The 15,943-nt window shown below is 40.6% G+C and overlaps 1 protein-coding gene across 1 annotated transcript in view; it reads left to right on the top strand.

Annotated features, from left to right (window-relative positions):
• Window positions 1-15,943, top strand: part of ccser1 (coiled-coil serine-rich protein 1) — a 129,424-nt gene that overhangs the window by 42,797 nt on the left and 70,684 nt on the right. Inside the window, exon 8 of the mRNA XM_020643445.3 lies at window positions 4,296-4,373. Coding sequence (XP_020499101.3) covers window positions 4,296-4,373 — 78 coding nt within the window. The remainder of the gene's footprint in view (window positions 1-4,295; window positions 4,374-15,943) is intronic.

Here is a 15,943-nt window from a genome sequence, read left to right as displayed (position 1 = left end):
CATACCAGAGAGAGTTAGTAGAGAGAACATTAGTTATGTCTGGCTGCTGTTTTCTCGTGATTCACACGTCTGACCAGATACAATGCTTTACAGACACACACTCACACATACATGTACATAAAACGACGTGTAAAAGGGTGCGCAGACCTTTCCTAACACCCCACCATTAGTACCTCTAAACTAAGATCAAAGCTAGCCGTGAATCACAGTACACAGACGCATATGCACACTGCACAGAAATCCCCTTGTTTCCTTATTGTTCATATTTCTACATTTTTCTTCCCAGGAGGCTGTGAGTGAGAAATAAACTAAAGTAGTGATGGAGAGACTCAAATGAGTGCAAGGGAGAAGGAGAACACAGCAGCACCACATGAATATGAAATAGGAGATACTTTGCCCTCTTTGCTTGCTCTGTTTTGTCATTAACTTGCAAATTTTGTTACCTTACATCAATGAATGTAATCCATTCTGCAGCGAGGGAGAGGGGGACGTGTGTGTGTGTGTGTGTGTGTGTGTGTGTGTGTGTGTGTGTGTGTGTGTGTGTGTGTGTGTGTTGCATATTATTTACTTGACCTTCTGGCTTTGAGCTCCAATCCCGTATTCTTCTTTTCCTAACACATATTCACAAACTCTCCTCTCATTTTCTTCTCTTCTCCTCCACAAGTCAAGGCAGGTCAGCCTTATATGTCAGACACAACACAGCACAGTTCCTTTCCAGTCGTCATCCCTGATCTGAAAAGACTGGGAGATGCTTTCGAGGAGGCGGAAATTACCATAAATGACTCATGCAGTGTAATCCAACAATTTGAAGCCAGGCGCTTTGGTCCAGGATCCAATATTTATCTCATTTTCTCCTTGATTTCCTGCACGTGTTCTGCTCTGTGCCAACAGTTACAACTGTAGCAAATGCGAACGACTTTCAAAGAATGTCTCTAATATTATTTGTGGAGAAGCACGCTCGAGTCAACATTAAAGGCAAAAGCAAACAAACAAATGTAATGCAGAACTTTGAATGATGACTAAGGACGGACGTTGTCTCGGGTGAAATCTTTAGATCTCCAAACAATATGATGCCACACAATAATCAGTCAGAGATCGTGCAGAAGTTTTTCTACAGACATCGTTGAGAAAAGAGATATCGAACATTTCACATTAAACAGATTATAACAGTGGATTATTAAACTGTACTATGGCATGTACTTTTTAGTGCTGATGCGGAGGCGGGGGAGAATAGCGGTTAAATGCACATGTTAAAACTACATATGCTGAGATCAGGTATGATAGCTAGCCTTATGAATAAAGACATGTCAATATGCTAGACTAAAACATTATATTTCTCAGTTCATGTCAAAGGTGAAGACTGGCGATTGTCACTATAGCTTTGGGTTAAGTTGTGGACTATGCATCTGTTGTCCTCAGTATAAATCTTTCTCCCTTTTATCCGTCATCGCTCTCACCTGTCTGTAAAAATGCGGTGTACATTATCAAGAAACAAACAAGCTTTCCCTTCTCAAAGCATTAAAAGAAACTTCTCTCATAACTCATGACATGCATGACCAACAGACCCGATAGTAGATCTTACCTAACAATTTCCTGTGTTTATGGTGCATCACATTTGTCAAAGTTAGCGTTTGAAGCCAGTGGCACAGACCCCATCCATCTTTGATTTATTTGTGTTTCAGCAGATCGTCCTGTTAGTGGCACGAGATAACATTTCTTAAATGCCACTGGCCAGACTGCATTACAGTTGACAAACACAATGATGCCCATTTATCAACGTCAGCCATGAGTTCTTGTAAATCGGTACTGCTCCCTTTTGTAACATTCAGTAAACTCACAGTCTATGTGGGCAGGGTTGTACAGTGTTCATTAGGGATGAGAAAAATATCCATACGGCCTTATATTGTTGTCCTGACTCGTGTCAAACAATCATTGAATCACTGCCGCAAAATATCCTATTTCGATTTAAAAAAAAAAAAAAAACACCCTCAAAAGATTTCCCTGAAAATTTCATTCACTATACGTCATTACATTATGTGTCCTCATGGCGGCGCTATTGACATGAATGAGGATAACGTGTGTAGAAATGAATGAATAATTATCCAAAGAAGAAGTTGACAGCGGGATGACGGAAGAGGAAACACAGCAAGATAATGTTGGAGAGCTGTGAAAAGAAGTTATAGGATGAAACTGACGTCATGTTGCTGTGAATGCGACATATCAATCTTATTATTGTCTTTCTAAATATCAAATACCGTGAACCGATTATCATGAGTCACATATCACATATCAGTGTTTCCCCTCGGTTGGAGTTGTAGCAGCCGAGGTGAAGTGGAACAATGATTTAGTTTTTTTATTATTTTCTTCAAAGGAATTATTAACATTTATAAGACAAAATAATCAACCAACAACCTCCCTATTGTCATAACCTGGCTCACGGGTAATGGCAAAAAAATGGGAGGAGTCAGAAATTTACCAAAGAAAATGAATAATTTATTTCCAAACAACGGTCACATTTGATTCCGTTTCGCAAATTCATATAATGTTAGTTTGTAAGGAGATAAGCTGGAGCCACGCAGCGGTGCACCTGCATATGGTATCGTATCCCAAAGGTGCATTACCCTGTGATATCCACCCCCACACTGCCACTTGGTAAAATAGTGCTAACATCAGTTGAAGTTTGAGTGCATTCCTTCAGCTAACTTTTTGTGTATGCATTCCTATAAAGCTTTAACAAAACACACACACACCAAAGAAAGAAGAAGAAGAAAAATGTCCAGTTCAGAAAAGGTTGATATTTCAGATCTGATGTACTCATCCTGTGTTTTCCAAAGAACTCTCTAAATTGCTTGACAGTTTGTGTTTAACGATGCTGCCTTCCGATAAAAAGCCAAATGTCAATGAGAGAGAGAGAGAGAGAGAGAGAGAGAGAGTGGGCAGAGAATGCACCTTGAGTTATTTGAAGGTTTTCAGTCGTTGATTTAACTGAAGTGTAAATGTGATTAAGGGGGTGTATCAAACGACAAAACCTGCTTTCCTTTCCTTGGCCATTCATCATCTTTAGACATTTAGCTTCTGGGTAGTGCAAGTCATTAAATCCAGAGCTCCCAGGCAGCTTTTCTCCATTCTTAAATCTGAAAGGCTTTTTACTGAAGCACATCTAATTGTGGGGACAGTTGTGTGTTAAGGCCTGCGGGACAGAGGTGACCTTAAAGAGAATGTGTATGTGTGAGAGCAACAAGAGGGTGTGTTGGTGTCACCGAGTGTGCGCCTGTCTCTCTACATAGGGAAAGGCATTGATCAGAGATGACACATTTAGGGCCTGACGCCATAGCACACCTATAATTCTGATAGGGAGCTATGCTTCTTTAAAAGGTCAGCCAAACCAATAAACCATCAAGTTTGTGCTGTGCAAAGATTTGGACTCTCGCATGTCTGAAAGCTGCCTTCAAAACTTTGAAGGCAGGCCAAAAATAAGAACAAACAATCAATACTTTAGCCTAAAAAGTCCCCTTTTTTTTGGGGCATCTTGATTGTAAGTACCTCGTCTTACTCAAACATAGAGAGCCTGGCTTGAATATAAATCATTGAGACAGCAGCAGATGGCAAGAACTAGACCTAATCAGAGAACTGTGTGGAACCTGTGGTTGTTTCATACTCACTTTACCTCTCCCTGTTCCTTGTCGTGTCTTCATCATGTATCCTACATGTGTGATAACCTCCTTAGGTGCTGCCATGTGCGATGCAACATTACATAAATATCACCAACCCTACCTAAGCCAGGATTACACCACTTTCCCATCTGTCCTCACCTTTTGCCCTCAGAGATGACACTTAGAACCAGCATCTGCTTGTTTGTAGTGTGTGTGTGTGAGTGTGTTTGTTTGTATTAGCCAGCAGGGACACATGCAATTGCACCATTTTTGTTTTTTGCACGACTTAATGCACTGTATGCAGCTGCAGAGTACATTCGTGTGTGTGTGTGTGTGTGTGTTTTGGAACAGTAGTTAGTTGCCTCTGCTCTCATCCTACTAGACACCTGTGAGCAGAGCCAAAATGTGTCTGTTCACAGCTGGCCTCTGATAACTCAGGGATTATGTAAGAAACAATCCAACCACATAGAAATTACAACACAGAGCTGTTTATAAGTGATCTGAAAAGAAATCTAGAATTTTTGCACAAGAATGAAATAAAAAAAACTTGTAGATGCACGCTGACTAATCGCTCATTAGTTATGACTGACATATGAGCCGGTTCAACACGCTAATGTTTTCTTCATATTTATGTCTTTACAGAGCACAGAGACGAGTCCTGCCAGCAGCCTCCAGTCTCTACCCATCAGCCCTTGCAGTGAAAAGTCCCTTCCATTTAAGGTAACCAAAAGCAGCCCGTTTAGAGTTGAATTATACTTTTGCACTTTGCTGTTTTTTTTTAGTGGGGGGGGCATTAAAGTTCAGTAGAAGAAGGAGAGGATGAAGAAGAAGGATGAAGATGAGGTGTTGGTTTACTTGCTTTGACCATATCTCTACCAAGTAGGATTGCCATCTGTCCAGAAATTTGCTCTGCTGACAATGAATGACCAGCGACAATGAGTTGTGACCAGACGTCATAACTACTAGAACAAAGACAAGACTGTATGATGAGTCATATCTTGCTCTTGGACTCACCTGTACAACAGTCGGTAATGAGGAGAGACCACAGTTGTGTATTAGCTACTGACAGCCGAACAAGTTAGGACACCACTTGGAGACTGAGCATCCTGCACTATAAAAACAGAAGCCCGGTGATTTCTTCACTGAAAACATTGCAGCACTGAAAGTATAAATCTTACAAGGGTTTTTATTTTCAAGTACGTGTTCATCTTCAAAAAAAATCTGTTCAAAGCACTGACGGTTGAAACATCTTAAAAATGTGTTTCATGTTGCAGTAACACATTTTTAACTTCTTCCTCTTGTACAAGTTACTTGTTAGTCTTAACAGGTTGTTGTCGCACCAGAGATTCTATTTCAGATAAATGATTTTTTTTTTTTTTTTAATATATATATATATATATATATATATATATATATCATATATCATATATCATATATATATATATATATATCATATAGATATATATATAGATATATAGATATAGATATAGATAGATAGATAGAGCGGCTGTGGATCAGTGGGAGAGTCGGCCGTCTCTCAACGGGAAGTGTTGGAGGTTCAATCCCAAGCTCCTGCAGCCACATGTTCGCTGTCTCCTTAGGCAAGACACTTAACCCACAAAGTAACTCCCGCTGCTTCTGTGGGGTAAACTGTAAATGGGTATGAATGAGCTAATACTGATGGTCACTTTACATAGCAACCTCTGCCATCAGTGTGTGAATGTGTAGGTGTGTAGAATAGCAAAGACCTTGACTGACAGTGTATTCAGTGTATATCCAAAATGTGTTATGTTGATGTGCATGTTGAGGGGTGGGTGGGCTTGAAAATCATCTGCCAAAGCGGGGGCCCGGCTGAAGAAGCTTGGTAACCACTGACTTATATCCTCTCACATGAAAGTATTTCCAATCAACTATGAAAGTTACACCCTGTCATCACTGAGCCCTTCTCAGCAAATGACGCACTACACTGTCATGCCCACCTGTCACTGTATTTCCTGTTCATCTAGTTATGTCAGACTTAGAGGAAGGAAGCACTAACAGATGATCAATATGCCTCCCTAAAAGGTTAAAAAGTAGCTACAGGTGTGTGCTGCACTGCCAATGTGTTCTCAGCACCACTGAGGTGAGCAGAGAGGGACAGAGAGCGCTGCCGACATGTTACGTAAAAGCTGGATGATGCCAGTTTGTAAAGAGTGACCGTGATTGGCTGCTTATGTGATAGCTAACCCTGATTGATTGTGTACATGTCAGGAGCTCACCGCCACACATCAGACACTTTTATTTCAAGGAGCAATTCAATTAAATATTTTTTTGTGATATGAACAAATCAAAATGTGTTATTTTAAACTGAAGTCTTTTGAAAAAACACTGCCTACTTAAGCTTTAAAGCCGGGCTGATAAAGAAGGATTTTAGCTGTGCACTAATTTGAGTATTGGGTTGAATTTCTATTTGATCAGTCGTCCTTGAACAAGCAGTTCGAGGTGGATCACGTCGCCTGACAATTGCCTGAGTGATCTGACTCTCAGACGAGTTGGTTGATTTACTGGCTGGTCCGAAATTTTGGATCGGCTGCAATTTGAGCAGTTTCACGCTCTGATTTTCCCACATAGCAGTTTTCATAAGATCGGCAAAAAAAAAAAAAACTTCAGTGGGCTTTTTCTTTTCGTAGTTGTGTTTTACATGTTTAGACAAAAACTGTGGTCTTGAGACTTCTGTGATATTAAACTGAAGATGCACCAGACTGTCTCGGTCTCCCTGCCATCTGAGGCGCCATATTTGTCCTTTTGCTTCTGTACTTTCTGTTGAATTGCTCAGAAATACAGCCCTCTCTCTCTCTCTCTCTCTCTCTCTCTCTCTCTCTCTCTCTCTCTCTCTCGCTTTCTCTTTTCTCAAAGATGAACAGATGCATAGTTTTCTACTCAGCTTTAAAAAAAAAAAAAAAAGAAGCAAAACACAGTGTATGGCATCATAAAGTATTACGTTTGAGGAGATCTTTTGTGTTCTTTCTTTTAGCTTCAAATCAAACTACCCACTGGGCAACATGTCCTCTCACTCTTTCTTAACTAACACTGAGACAACTTGTTCAATTAAAAGGAACACAACATTCTGTCTGCGGTCGAAAATATGAAATTTAATTTTCCTTTGATCGGTGTGTCACGCTTTTCAGAACAATTAAAAGCCTCTTTTTCCTCACTAGCTTATAATGAACCGCAGAGATCAAATAGAGAGAAAGAGAGCAAGAGGGGGACATGCGGAGGAAAAAGAAGAAAACAAGTACAAATAATGATTACAATATTAGATAAATTATTCTTACTAAAAAGTGAGAGGAGGAAAGGGCTGTGCTTGTTTTGTCTGACCTGTTGACCACCATCAGAGATGTGCTAGCTCGACTATTTTTGATTATCTCTGCAGGAATGCGTGTGTGTGTGTGTGTGTGTGTGTGTGTCTGTGTGTTTGAGGGTTAACATTTGCAGGGTTAAGATTTTCTCCAGGATTTTTAGTCAGGTGGCAGCAGAGTTCTTGTTAGACTGTTTGTGGAGAGAGGAGCACCGCTTACAAAACTCACATTTCTGTACTTTCTAATGACTGTGGTGGTGATTCATTGAACACAAGCACAAACTTAGACCCGAGACTCCGACGCAGCGCCAACGAATATTGAGCATGATGGGTTACTGCTGCAGTAAGTGAGTGTGTGACCACAGATAGAGCTGTTTGTTGTCTGTTTGTATACTTAAGTTTGTGTGTGTATTTAGTTGTGTTTGTGTATTAAAGAGGGCCGGTGTTTGTGTTTGCCCTCTTTATTGACCTACATGGAGCATCGGTGGCAGCTGGAAGATAAGGAAAAACTAAAAAATGTAGGGTGGGACGCAGCGTGAAGAGAGCAGCTCTGGCTCCAACTCCCTCAGGAAGGAGGGCTCTGATGGACAGACAGGGAAGGTGGACAACTGGAAAGTTGGATTAGGAAAGGTTAGGGCTGGGGAATGTGGGCAAATATCCAATCTAGCAGTCCATACCACAAATACGATGACTTGACCTGCAACCATGAGTCATTAAACCAATAGCAAAATACAAATATGCAATAATCCAGTCAAATAGATTGAGTTATCAGTTATACCGATTTGAAATGAGCACGGAGGTTCTTTCTTGACTTTGGGAACACAAGTAGGATGTGAAATAATGATATGCACTAAAAGACGGCTTCACTCTCTCAAAGTGAAGATTGGAAAATGTTTCACAAGATTTTCTGTGAAACTTTTGAGTTGGAGTGAAAGAAAATGTGAGATTTGAATTTCTTCCACTCGGTGTTAAATATTAAGAGAGCACCAGATTTCTAAAATATTATAGGTTGCCAAACTTTTATTGAAGAACAGGCACCAGCTGGCATCCAAGTGTTAAGAAAATCTGGACAAAGTATTTATCTCAAAACCATTTTTGGAAAGGAAAGAAAGGAACATGTAAGCTTTTATTTCCACAGTTGCCCATTGTAAGAATCTCACTTTTTTTTTCTCTTCTTTTTTTCAGTTTGCGCACTGTAGTTTTTTGTTTCCCGATCAGAAATGAAGTAGTCAACTTGAATATCCTGAACCTCTTCTTACCCATTCAGGAGGGAGTGGCGGAGGCATTGAGAGCGTTATGAAGAGCAGGGAGAGAGCAGCAAGAGGTGGAGAGATTGAGGTTAGGCAGGAGATGGGAACAGGTAGAGGAATAAGAGAATTGTTTGTGTGTATATATATATATATAGAGGGAGAAGGAATGAGTGGGAAGGTGGGAGGCAAAGGCTAACCTTTAGACAGAGCTGCAGGCACAGAAAGGAAACAACATACAGATGGAGAAGGCATACTGCATGAGGAGAGAGGGCTGCATATGAGGAAATAGTTGCACGGCTGAGAATAGGATATTGTTCTACTTGACTACAAGATAGATTGAGGAGTGAGTGGGGAAAGGCTTCAGGGGGGAAATGAGAGCTGTAGTTGGGGTTGCATACTAAAGGAATAGATTCAGATCCATGATATTATGCTGGAATCAATGAAAACAAGAGTGAAGGAAATGATGGAGGTTAGGGAAGAAAAAAAACCAGGGAAGAAAAAATAAGGAAGGGTTTGAGGGAGGGGCCAGAAGAAGAGAATTTGTCCTGAAATTCCAGAAAACGACTCTGCGGGTGCAAAAATAAACTACGGTGGCCACCTGAGAGGCTGCAGTGTCACAGTGCGCCCTAGTTTAATTTAGACCCAATACATGTGACATGATTTTACCAGATTCTGTCCCACTTTTGTGTGCGCTGCTGTGTTTCATAAGACTAAAGTGATATCTCACTGTAGCGTTGTTGCCAGAGGTGTCGTCAGAGCACCGATGTGTTTTACAAAAAAAAAAAAAAAAAAACGTCCAGGACAGCAACTTTTGTCCTCAATTAAGTGATGTTTGTGCACGTTCACCTTTGTTTCAGCACCCATGAGGAACTTCTTTTTATAGTGAAACATTTGTCATTGTGTCAGCTGCTGCATAATTAGAAATTAATAATGTATAATGATAATGACTGCTAATTTATAATTTTAAGGCTGTCCTCAGCACCAAGGCCACAGTTTAAGAGGCTTAAAAAAAAAAGATGCGAGGAAACATTTTAGATTCACTCGTACTAGACAAATACCCACATAAGAAGCAGGAGCAAACAACGGTCAGTCTCCTCGGTCCATCTCTCTCATCCATCCATCCTTGCTTTACTGTATAACTCCAGATAACCTTTGCCCCCTTGTCCGAGCTTCACACCAGAAGCCGGGTGTCCAGTTTCACACACAAACTGTCATCCACTAAAGTGCGTTAATGTGTGAAAGACAAGACGAGTTTGTAAAAAATAATAAATAAAAAAAACCTTCTCAGAATTGGCTGCCCAGAATCCATATTTTCTGTTAAATCTTTGTTCCTCTGATCTGTGATTCTGTCATATGAGATTCAATCAAAACCCTTGATAGTTACATTTAAATAGGCCTTTTTTACTGCTCAAATTATTTATTAGGCCAACGACTTAGAGAGTGAGTTCAGACTGAGGACACGTCAGACTGATCTACAGCATCACTGAGGGCGGTCTTTATCCTCTTACTTTTCTACCATTTGTTTTCAGATGAAGACTAAACAGAGCTGGACAAAAACTGTGGTCTTGAGACTCTAACTAACTAGAGCTGGATGATTATGTCCAAAATGATAATCACGTTCATCTAAACCAATACTGAGATCATATTATATTCTTAATTTTATGATTTCAAACTAATTGTAATATAACATTTAAATAAAGATAGCCCTGTGTTTAGGGAGCGCCTGACTTGATACGCAGCGCAAAGAGCACGCATTCAAACTTCAACACCGCTGTCAGCCATGTTTGTTTAATCATGTGTCAAGACGCAGTGGTGATCATGATTAATATTTGGCGTTGCAGTGGTTAGCACTGTTGCCTCACAGCGAGAAGGTTCCCTACTCAAAGCCTCTCTGTGTGGAGTCTGCATGTTCTCCGCATGCATGCATGGCTTCTCTCCGGGTACTCCGGCTTCCTGCAACAGTCCAAACACATGCTCGTCTAAAATTGCCCGTAGGTGTGAATGTGAGCGTGGCTGGTTGTCTGTCTCTTTATGTCATCCCTGTCAGTGGTGTGGTGCAGGGTATACGCAGGTACAGAGTATACCCACTTATTTTTCAGTCTCCAGAGGGCGCACTCACTTCTAAATCCCCTCCGATTCACACCATTGATTGATTGACAGAAATCCAAACATGCTGCAATTTTTGGTGAATGGATGACCCTCACTACTCTGTCTCTAATTGGCTTGTACACACTGACTAAATATGCAAGAGGAGTCTTCGTTGTCACTGTTTAAAATAGAGGCCGTTAATCCACTGCTGGATGGGCCACTTAAACAAAAAAAACATTTTGGGGGGAAAATGTAAAAGTATACACACTTCTTCAGTCACCACTACACCACTGACCCCTGTGATTGACTGGCTCAATACTCAAGATTAATACCTGATGTCTGCTTATTTAATCCAAGCCCCATTTAAAGCCTGTACATTTTCAACCAGCTTCTTCGCATACTTCGTTTCCTAAATAGTCATTGGCATGCGTGTGGATCCAGTTTCTTCAAAAATGAAGAACAGTAGGAGAACAGTGATGCACAGCGTTAATTTGGACTAATTTGTGTAACTGCTGAGGCTGATGTTAATAATGTCTCTGTGATTATTATTCCATACATAAAGCTTCTCTGTGGCTACAGCTTCATTTGAGCAGGTGACAGCTCTTTTATATTTCAAACAGGGTAAATATTTCAGAAGAGGTTCGACAGGTTATTCATCTGTTTCCGTTCAAGCTGTCAGTCTTGCTGCTTTTTGAGGAGCTTTAGACGGATAAAGTACCCATAACATCACAATACAGAACATATCCTTCAGCTTATAGAGGGGGATTACAACATCGCAGCTGTGCTTTATGTTTCCGGATGTACAGGCCTTTTTACTTTCAAAGATGCTAAATTGATCCACACTTGGGGGAGACTATGGGGAATCAGTCTTTACAGCACTGGCAGCTGAGTTAATTCATAAAGACAGGTGGCAAAGGTCACAGTTTTTTATTGTACATTCTTGAAGGCATGATGCCTTATCTGTCTAAGAAAGTGACAATTTTTTCATCACCTCCTCGCATTTCTTTACACTTAAGCTGCTTCTCTCACCCTCCTCTGTCAGTGTGCATTAATAGTAATTTATGAAAGTCATAATTATAGTATGACAGGCAAGTGGGAGATAAACAAAGAAGACAAGGACAAAAATAAAGACAAGCATAGACATTGGCTACATTGAATACCATGGTTAGGTAACTTTGAACTCCTTTCAGGAACTTTTGATTTGTGTTGATTGATAATGATACCCCATCTGTCCTGTCCTGTAGTTTGTTCTAACATAAAATCTCATTCTGCGTTCAGTCAGATGCATCATTAATTGTGCTGTGTAAAATTGAAAACAAAAGGCTTTTCCTTCAAAGTGTGGAGTGCCCTTTCCGAAAAAAAGCCACAATTCAGTTTGGAGGACGGGCTTTTCCGTTGGGGGTTTCAGTAGACTGAACATTTCAGCATGGATGCTAACTTCAAGATTTATGCAGTATGGTTTGGATGCGTCCTTTTCAGGAAATGAGTTGTATTTTAAAGGCTCTGTAATACCAAGGAGATTGTCAGCCGTTCGCCTAGTTGTCCGGCTTCGTCGCTACCCGTCGGCCCCCGTCGGCCCCCTTCGGCCCCGATGGGGGTTTCTCCTTATTTGTCGCCTCCACCTCTTCTTTTCTTTTTCCACTTCCACACTGAATGAATCAGACGAATTAGGAACAAATATCTGCCTACTGTGAGCGCCTCCTGAACAGTATACAGCACGGAGAGCAGGGACTGTCCTACTGTCCAGTTGTGTAGGCACTTTGCAATTGGGAAGCACCCGAAGGCATCCTGACAGGCAAAATGGAAGCAAGCAGGGAGGGGTCTTCACTTTGGGCTTAGCAGACGGTCTACAATGATATTGCTTATGTTTTAATTGAGCAATTAGTTCAGATAAAGTTCGATAATAACAACAAAGTCTCATGTGTTGTCACATGTAGCCAGTGTCGTTTCACATTTTGTCCTCAGGTTTTGTGCTGAACATCTAGACACAATATGAAGTACTCCACGTTGTACTCAGTGTTAGGGTTGCAATATTTTAGCTGATGATGTCCTAAAAAGTAAAGTGCTTTAGCATTTTGTACAATCATAAAATATGCTAATGGACATTTTTCAGACTGGCTTAAGAAAATGGCATTTTTTAGAGCCAATTGTCAGATTTTAAAAATGTCAGTAAAAACACCAAAATGCCAAAGGGCTTTATTTCTTTTCAAGTGGTTGACTTAAAAACCCATTTTCTTTACTACATAATGGGGAGCCTATCTTCTTTGATTTTACTCTTTTTTTTTTTGGCGCTTCACAGTTTTGTGAGCATTCCTCTTAAAGCTTTGAATCTTGTCAACTTTTTCCAGATTTGTTGAAAAGGCCTGTCATGAAAATCACAGTATGCCTGAAAGGTTGCATTCAGGCCATCCCTAAATGTTGTGACACTCCAGGACTGTCAGGTTAAGCTGATTACACCATTTTGGTGTCTCATTGAGGTCATGTGTCCCTCCATGTGGCTTAAGGTGTGCACAGTTATGTTGGCTACATTGCTGAATAGCGGAGGTGGAGAGACACATTTAATTATGATGTTATCTCTCTCATCCCTTTTGCCAATTTTAAGAAAAAGGCAATTTATAAAAACAAATTGAAGAGGGCTGTTGAAATAATAGACAAACAAGCTGCACATTTTCTCAAATATGTTTCTCTAAAAAACTTAACAAATTGAATAATTTCTTCCAACAAGGGGAATGTAATTCATCTTCATACCCTCTTCGACTTGTTGCTGATTGGGAGCGTAAAGTGGCCTCAACATCTATACAAAATCACATAAAGTGGATGCACTCCAATGATTTTGATCAGATTTATCCCCCACTGAGGCCATACCAATCACATTACAAATATATTTGCATGCCCCACTTTTCTTCCACAGCCTTTTCCATCCAATTCAGCCTTGAAAAATTGGTTTGAATGCCACCTGATGAGTGACTTCATGCTCGCTGGGGTGCTTCCTTCTGCAAGCAGGATCACATTTTTCCTTTAAGTCTTTTTCAACTTTTCCCTCTATTCAAGGTATTTTTGAAGGATCTTTGTTGGGCTGTTCAGCACTCTAGGTTGTCATACTGAGGTTTTGTCCACTTCTCCTTAGTGATTTATACATAGCCTAGTTAAAGCACATTATCTTATTTTTCCCACATCCTTCTTTAATTCTCTCCAGGCGTACTCATTTTCTTTTTCTCTAGGTTTGTGCACTAACAGTCATTAATTTACAAACCACACAAGTCAATATAGTCCGTATGGATTTAATCACAAGCCTCTTATGATCATTTAAAGCACAGCTACTGATATAACAGCAGTGTCATTCACACACACACACACACACACACACACACACACACACACACACACACACACACACACACACACACACACACACACACACACACACACACACACACACACACACACACACACACACACACACACACAGGTCACAGAAGCAGACACACTGCACCGTCGTATCTAGATAGCTCATTTAGAGCAGCATTCAGTCCTATTGGGGTGGGATTCATTTTGTAGGCTGACTCAGGTAGTAATTGTGACAGCGTGTAATCTCATCTCGTAAATATTTGGGCTGTGTGTGTGTGTGTGTGTGTGTGTGTGTGTGTGTGTGTGTGTGTGTGTGTGTGTGTGTTGTACATGTTATGGCAGTACAGAACAAACATCCTTATTATCTGTAAATACAGATAGCTTCCCTGTAAAGCCAGGTAAACCGAGTCCATTCTGACGCCACACCGCTGGGCTTTGTTTTTGTTAATTGTTTATCCTGACGGGGAAGAGATCATTTTACAGGTTTTAATCACCATGGAAGCACTTAGCAGAGCTTTTAGCTTTGTCCTCCTTGACCATTATCTTGTGCACATGGGAAAGACCCCATGCAGACCTCCGGCATCAATTAGACCTATTAAACCAGGAAACAAAACACGGAACTTATTGAAACGTTTGTCAGACACCTGCTGACCTTGAGTACAACGACTTTTATATTTACTGGAAGTCGTCAAATTAGTCCCACTTAAGCTGTCGAGTTTAGTTGGAAAGTGAATATCGTTATCTCTTTGTGAAAAATAGACCCATCTTTCTCAAAACACAGTAATTGACTGTATATTGATATGGACAATGCTTCTCTGTCTCCTCCCGTTGTACAAAAGTGAAGCCAAAACCCCTGTGCGGCAGGTACTGACACATTCAATGGTGACATAATTTGGAGCCAAGACATGGACAGAAGGGAGCAGGCTGGTAGGCTCCGTGAATTGACGCCACGCCCCCTCCGCTAACCGAAGCACACATTCAACTTATTGATAAAGCATCAAAGATCTTTCAGTAAAGTCCCCAGTAGAACAGATTTTTTTTGTTGGTTTGCAGCAGACACTCAGGTTTATGGATTGATTGATTAATTCTATTTTATTGTATTATTGTGTCATACATAATCAATATGCCCATCCCAGGAAGGGTTTACGGAAAGTCCAGTGACTGTATTGTTTTTTTCTCGCCTTTAATCTTCTTTTCTACTAATCCGTTTTGAGAACACTACAAGGAGCCACATTTGTCAACAGAGCTGCAGAGCTGTCAATCATGATGTCACATCTGCCCCTTTTTTTGCATCAAATAAAAAACACTTAAAATAAATCAGTATGATAATGACTATTACGACAGACTCAAGATTTGACAAAAAAAAGTACATATATTTTTTAACATCTGTCAACATCTGAAGAGGCAGGGTTGAGACTTATACTACAACCAGTCAGCAGGGTTGAGCTCTTTATATTTTGGTTTCACTCCCAGGTAGCTGTTGTGTTGTCCATCTTGATATACAGTCTATGGCCTCAACAGAAGTGCTCGTCAGATATTGAAACAGTGATTGAAACCCCACTTCTGTGACAGGTTTAAAATCTGGAAATGTGACGATGACTGTTTTTGAATTTGTGAAACCAACCCTGGACAAAGTGCTTTACAACATTTTGGAATAAATAAATTGGTATATTTACATAGATATCACAATCATCGTACAAATTACATGTTTTTGTTTCCGATTGCAAGCTGTCGGGAAACAATATCTGTCAAAAACTACCATTGCAAGTCCTTTGACTTCTTCTTGCTAGTTTTTTTTTTTGGCAGAAGAAGGGGGGTGGGAACCTTTAACATGTGGGAATTTTGATGTGACTTGAGGTATAGTGTCAGGCCTGCTGCCCATGTGCTCATGTGTTTCATCAGAGAGGTCATTTATAGGACGGTGTAGGAGCTCTATGGTTCCCTGTGGTCTCCCTCTGACTTGCTGTCTGTCCTCTAGTTAGATGGCTCCCTGTGGTCTGAGACCATCATGCACAGCCTCGGGCCCTCTCTGTCCTCTCCTTTTTCTCTATCATTGTCCCCCTTTCCCTCTCATTTCCCCATCATTTCCCTCCTCTTATCTTGGCCCTCTTTTTCTCTCCGGCTTCTATGTCCTTGAAGAGGTAATGACTCTCTGTCTGTCTTTTTGTTGTTTCGTTCCCCCTGTCTTATCGCTCCTTCTCTCCTCCCACTCTTATCCTCTTTCTCTTTTTTTTTTTATCTCTCTTTTTCCATATTTCTCGTCTTCT

The sequence above is a fragment of the Labrus bergylta genome, chromosome 2 (genome assembly GCF_963930695.1).
Source record: "Labrus bergylta chromosome 2, fLabBer1.1, whole genome shotgun sequence".
In the NCBI taxonomy this organism is placed as follows: domain Eukaryota; kingdom Metazoa; phylum Chordata; class Actinopteri; order Labriformes; family Labridae; genus Labrus; species Labrus bergylta.
Note: the sequence above shows the minus strand (reverse complement) of the source record. Positions and strands in the feature narration are given on the sequence as shown.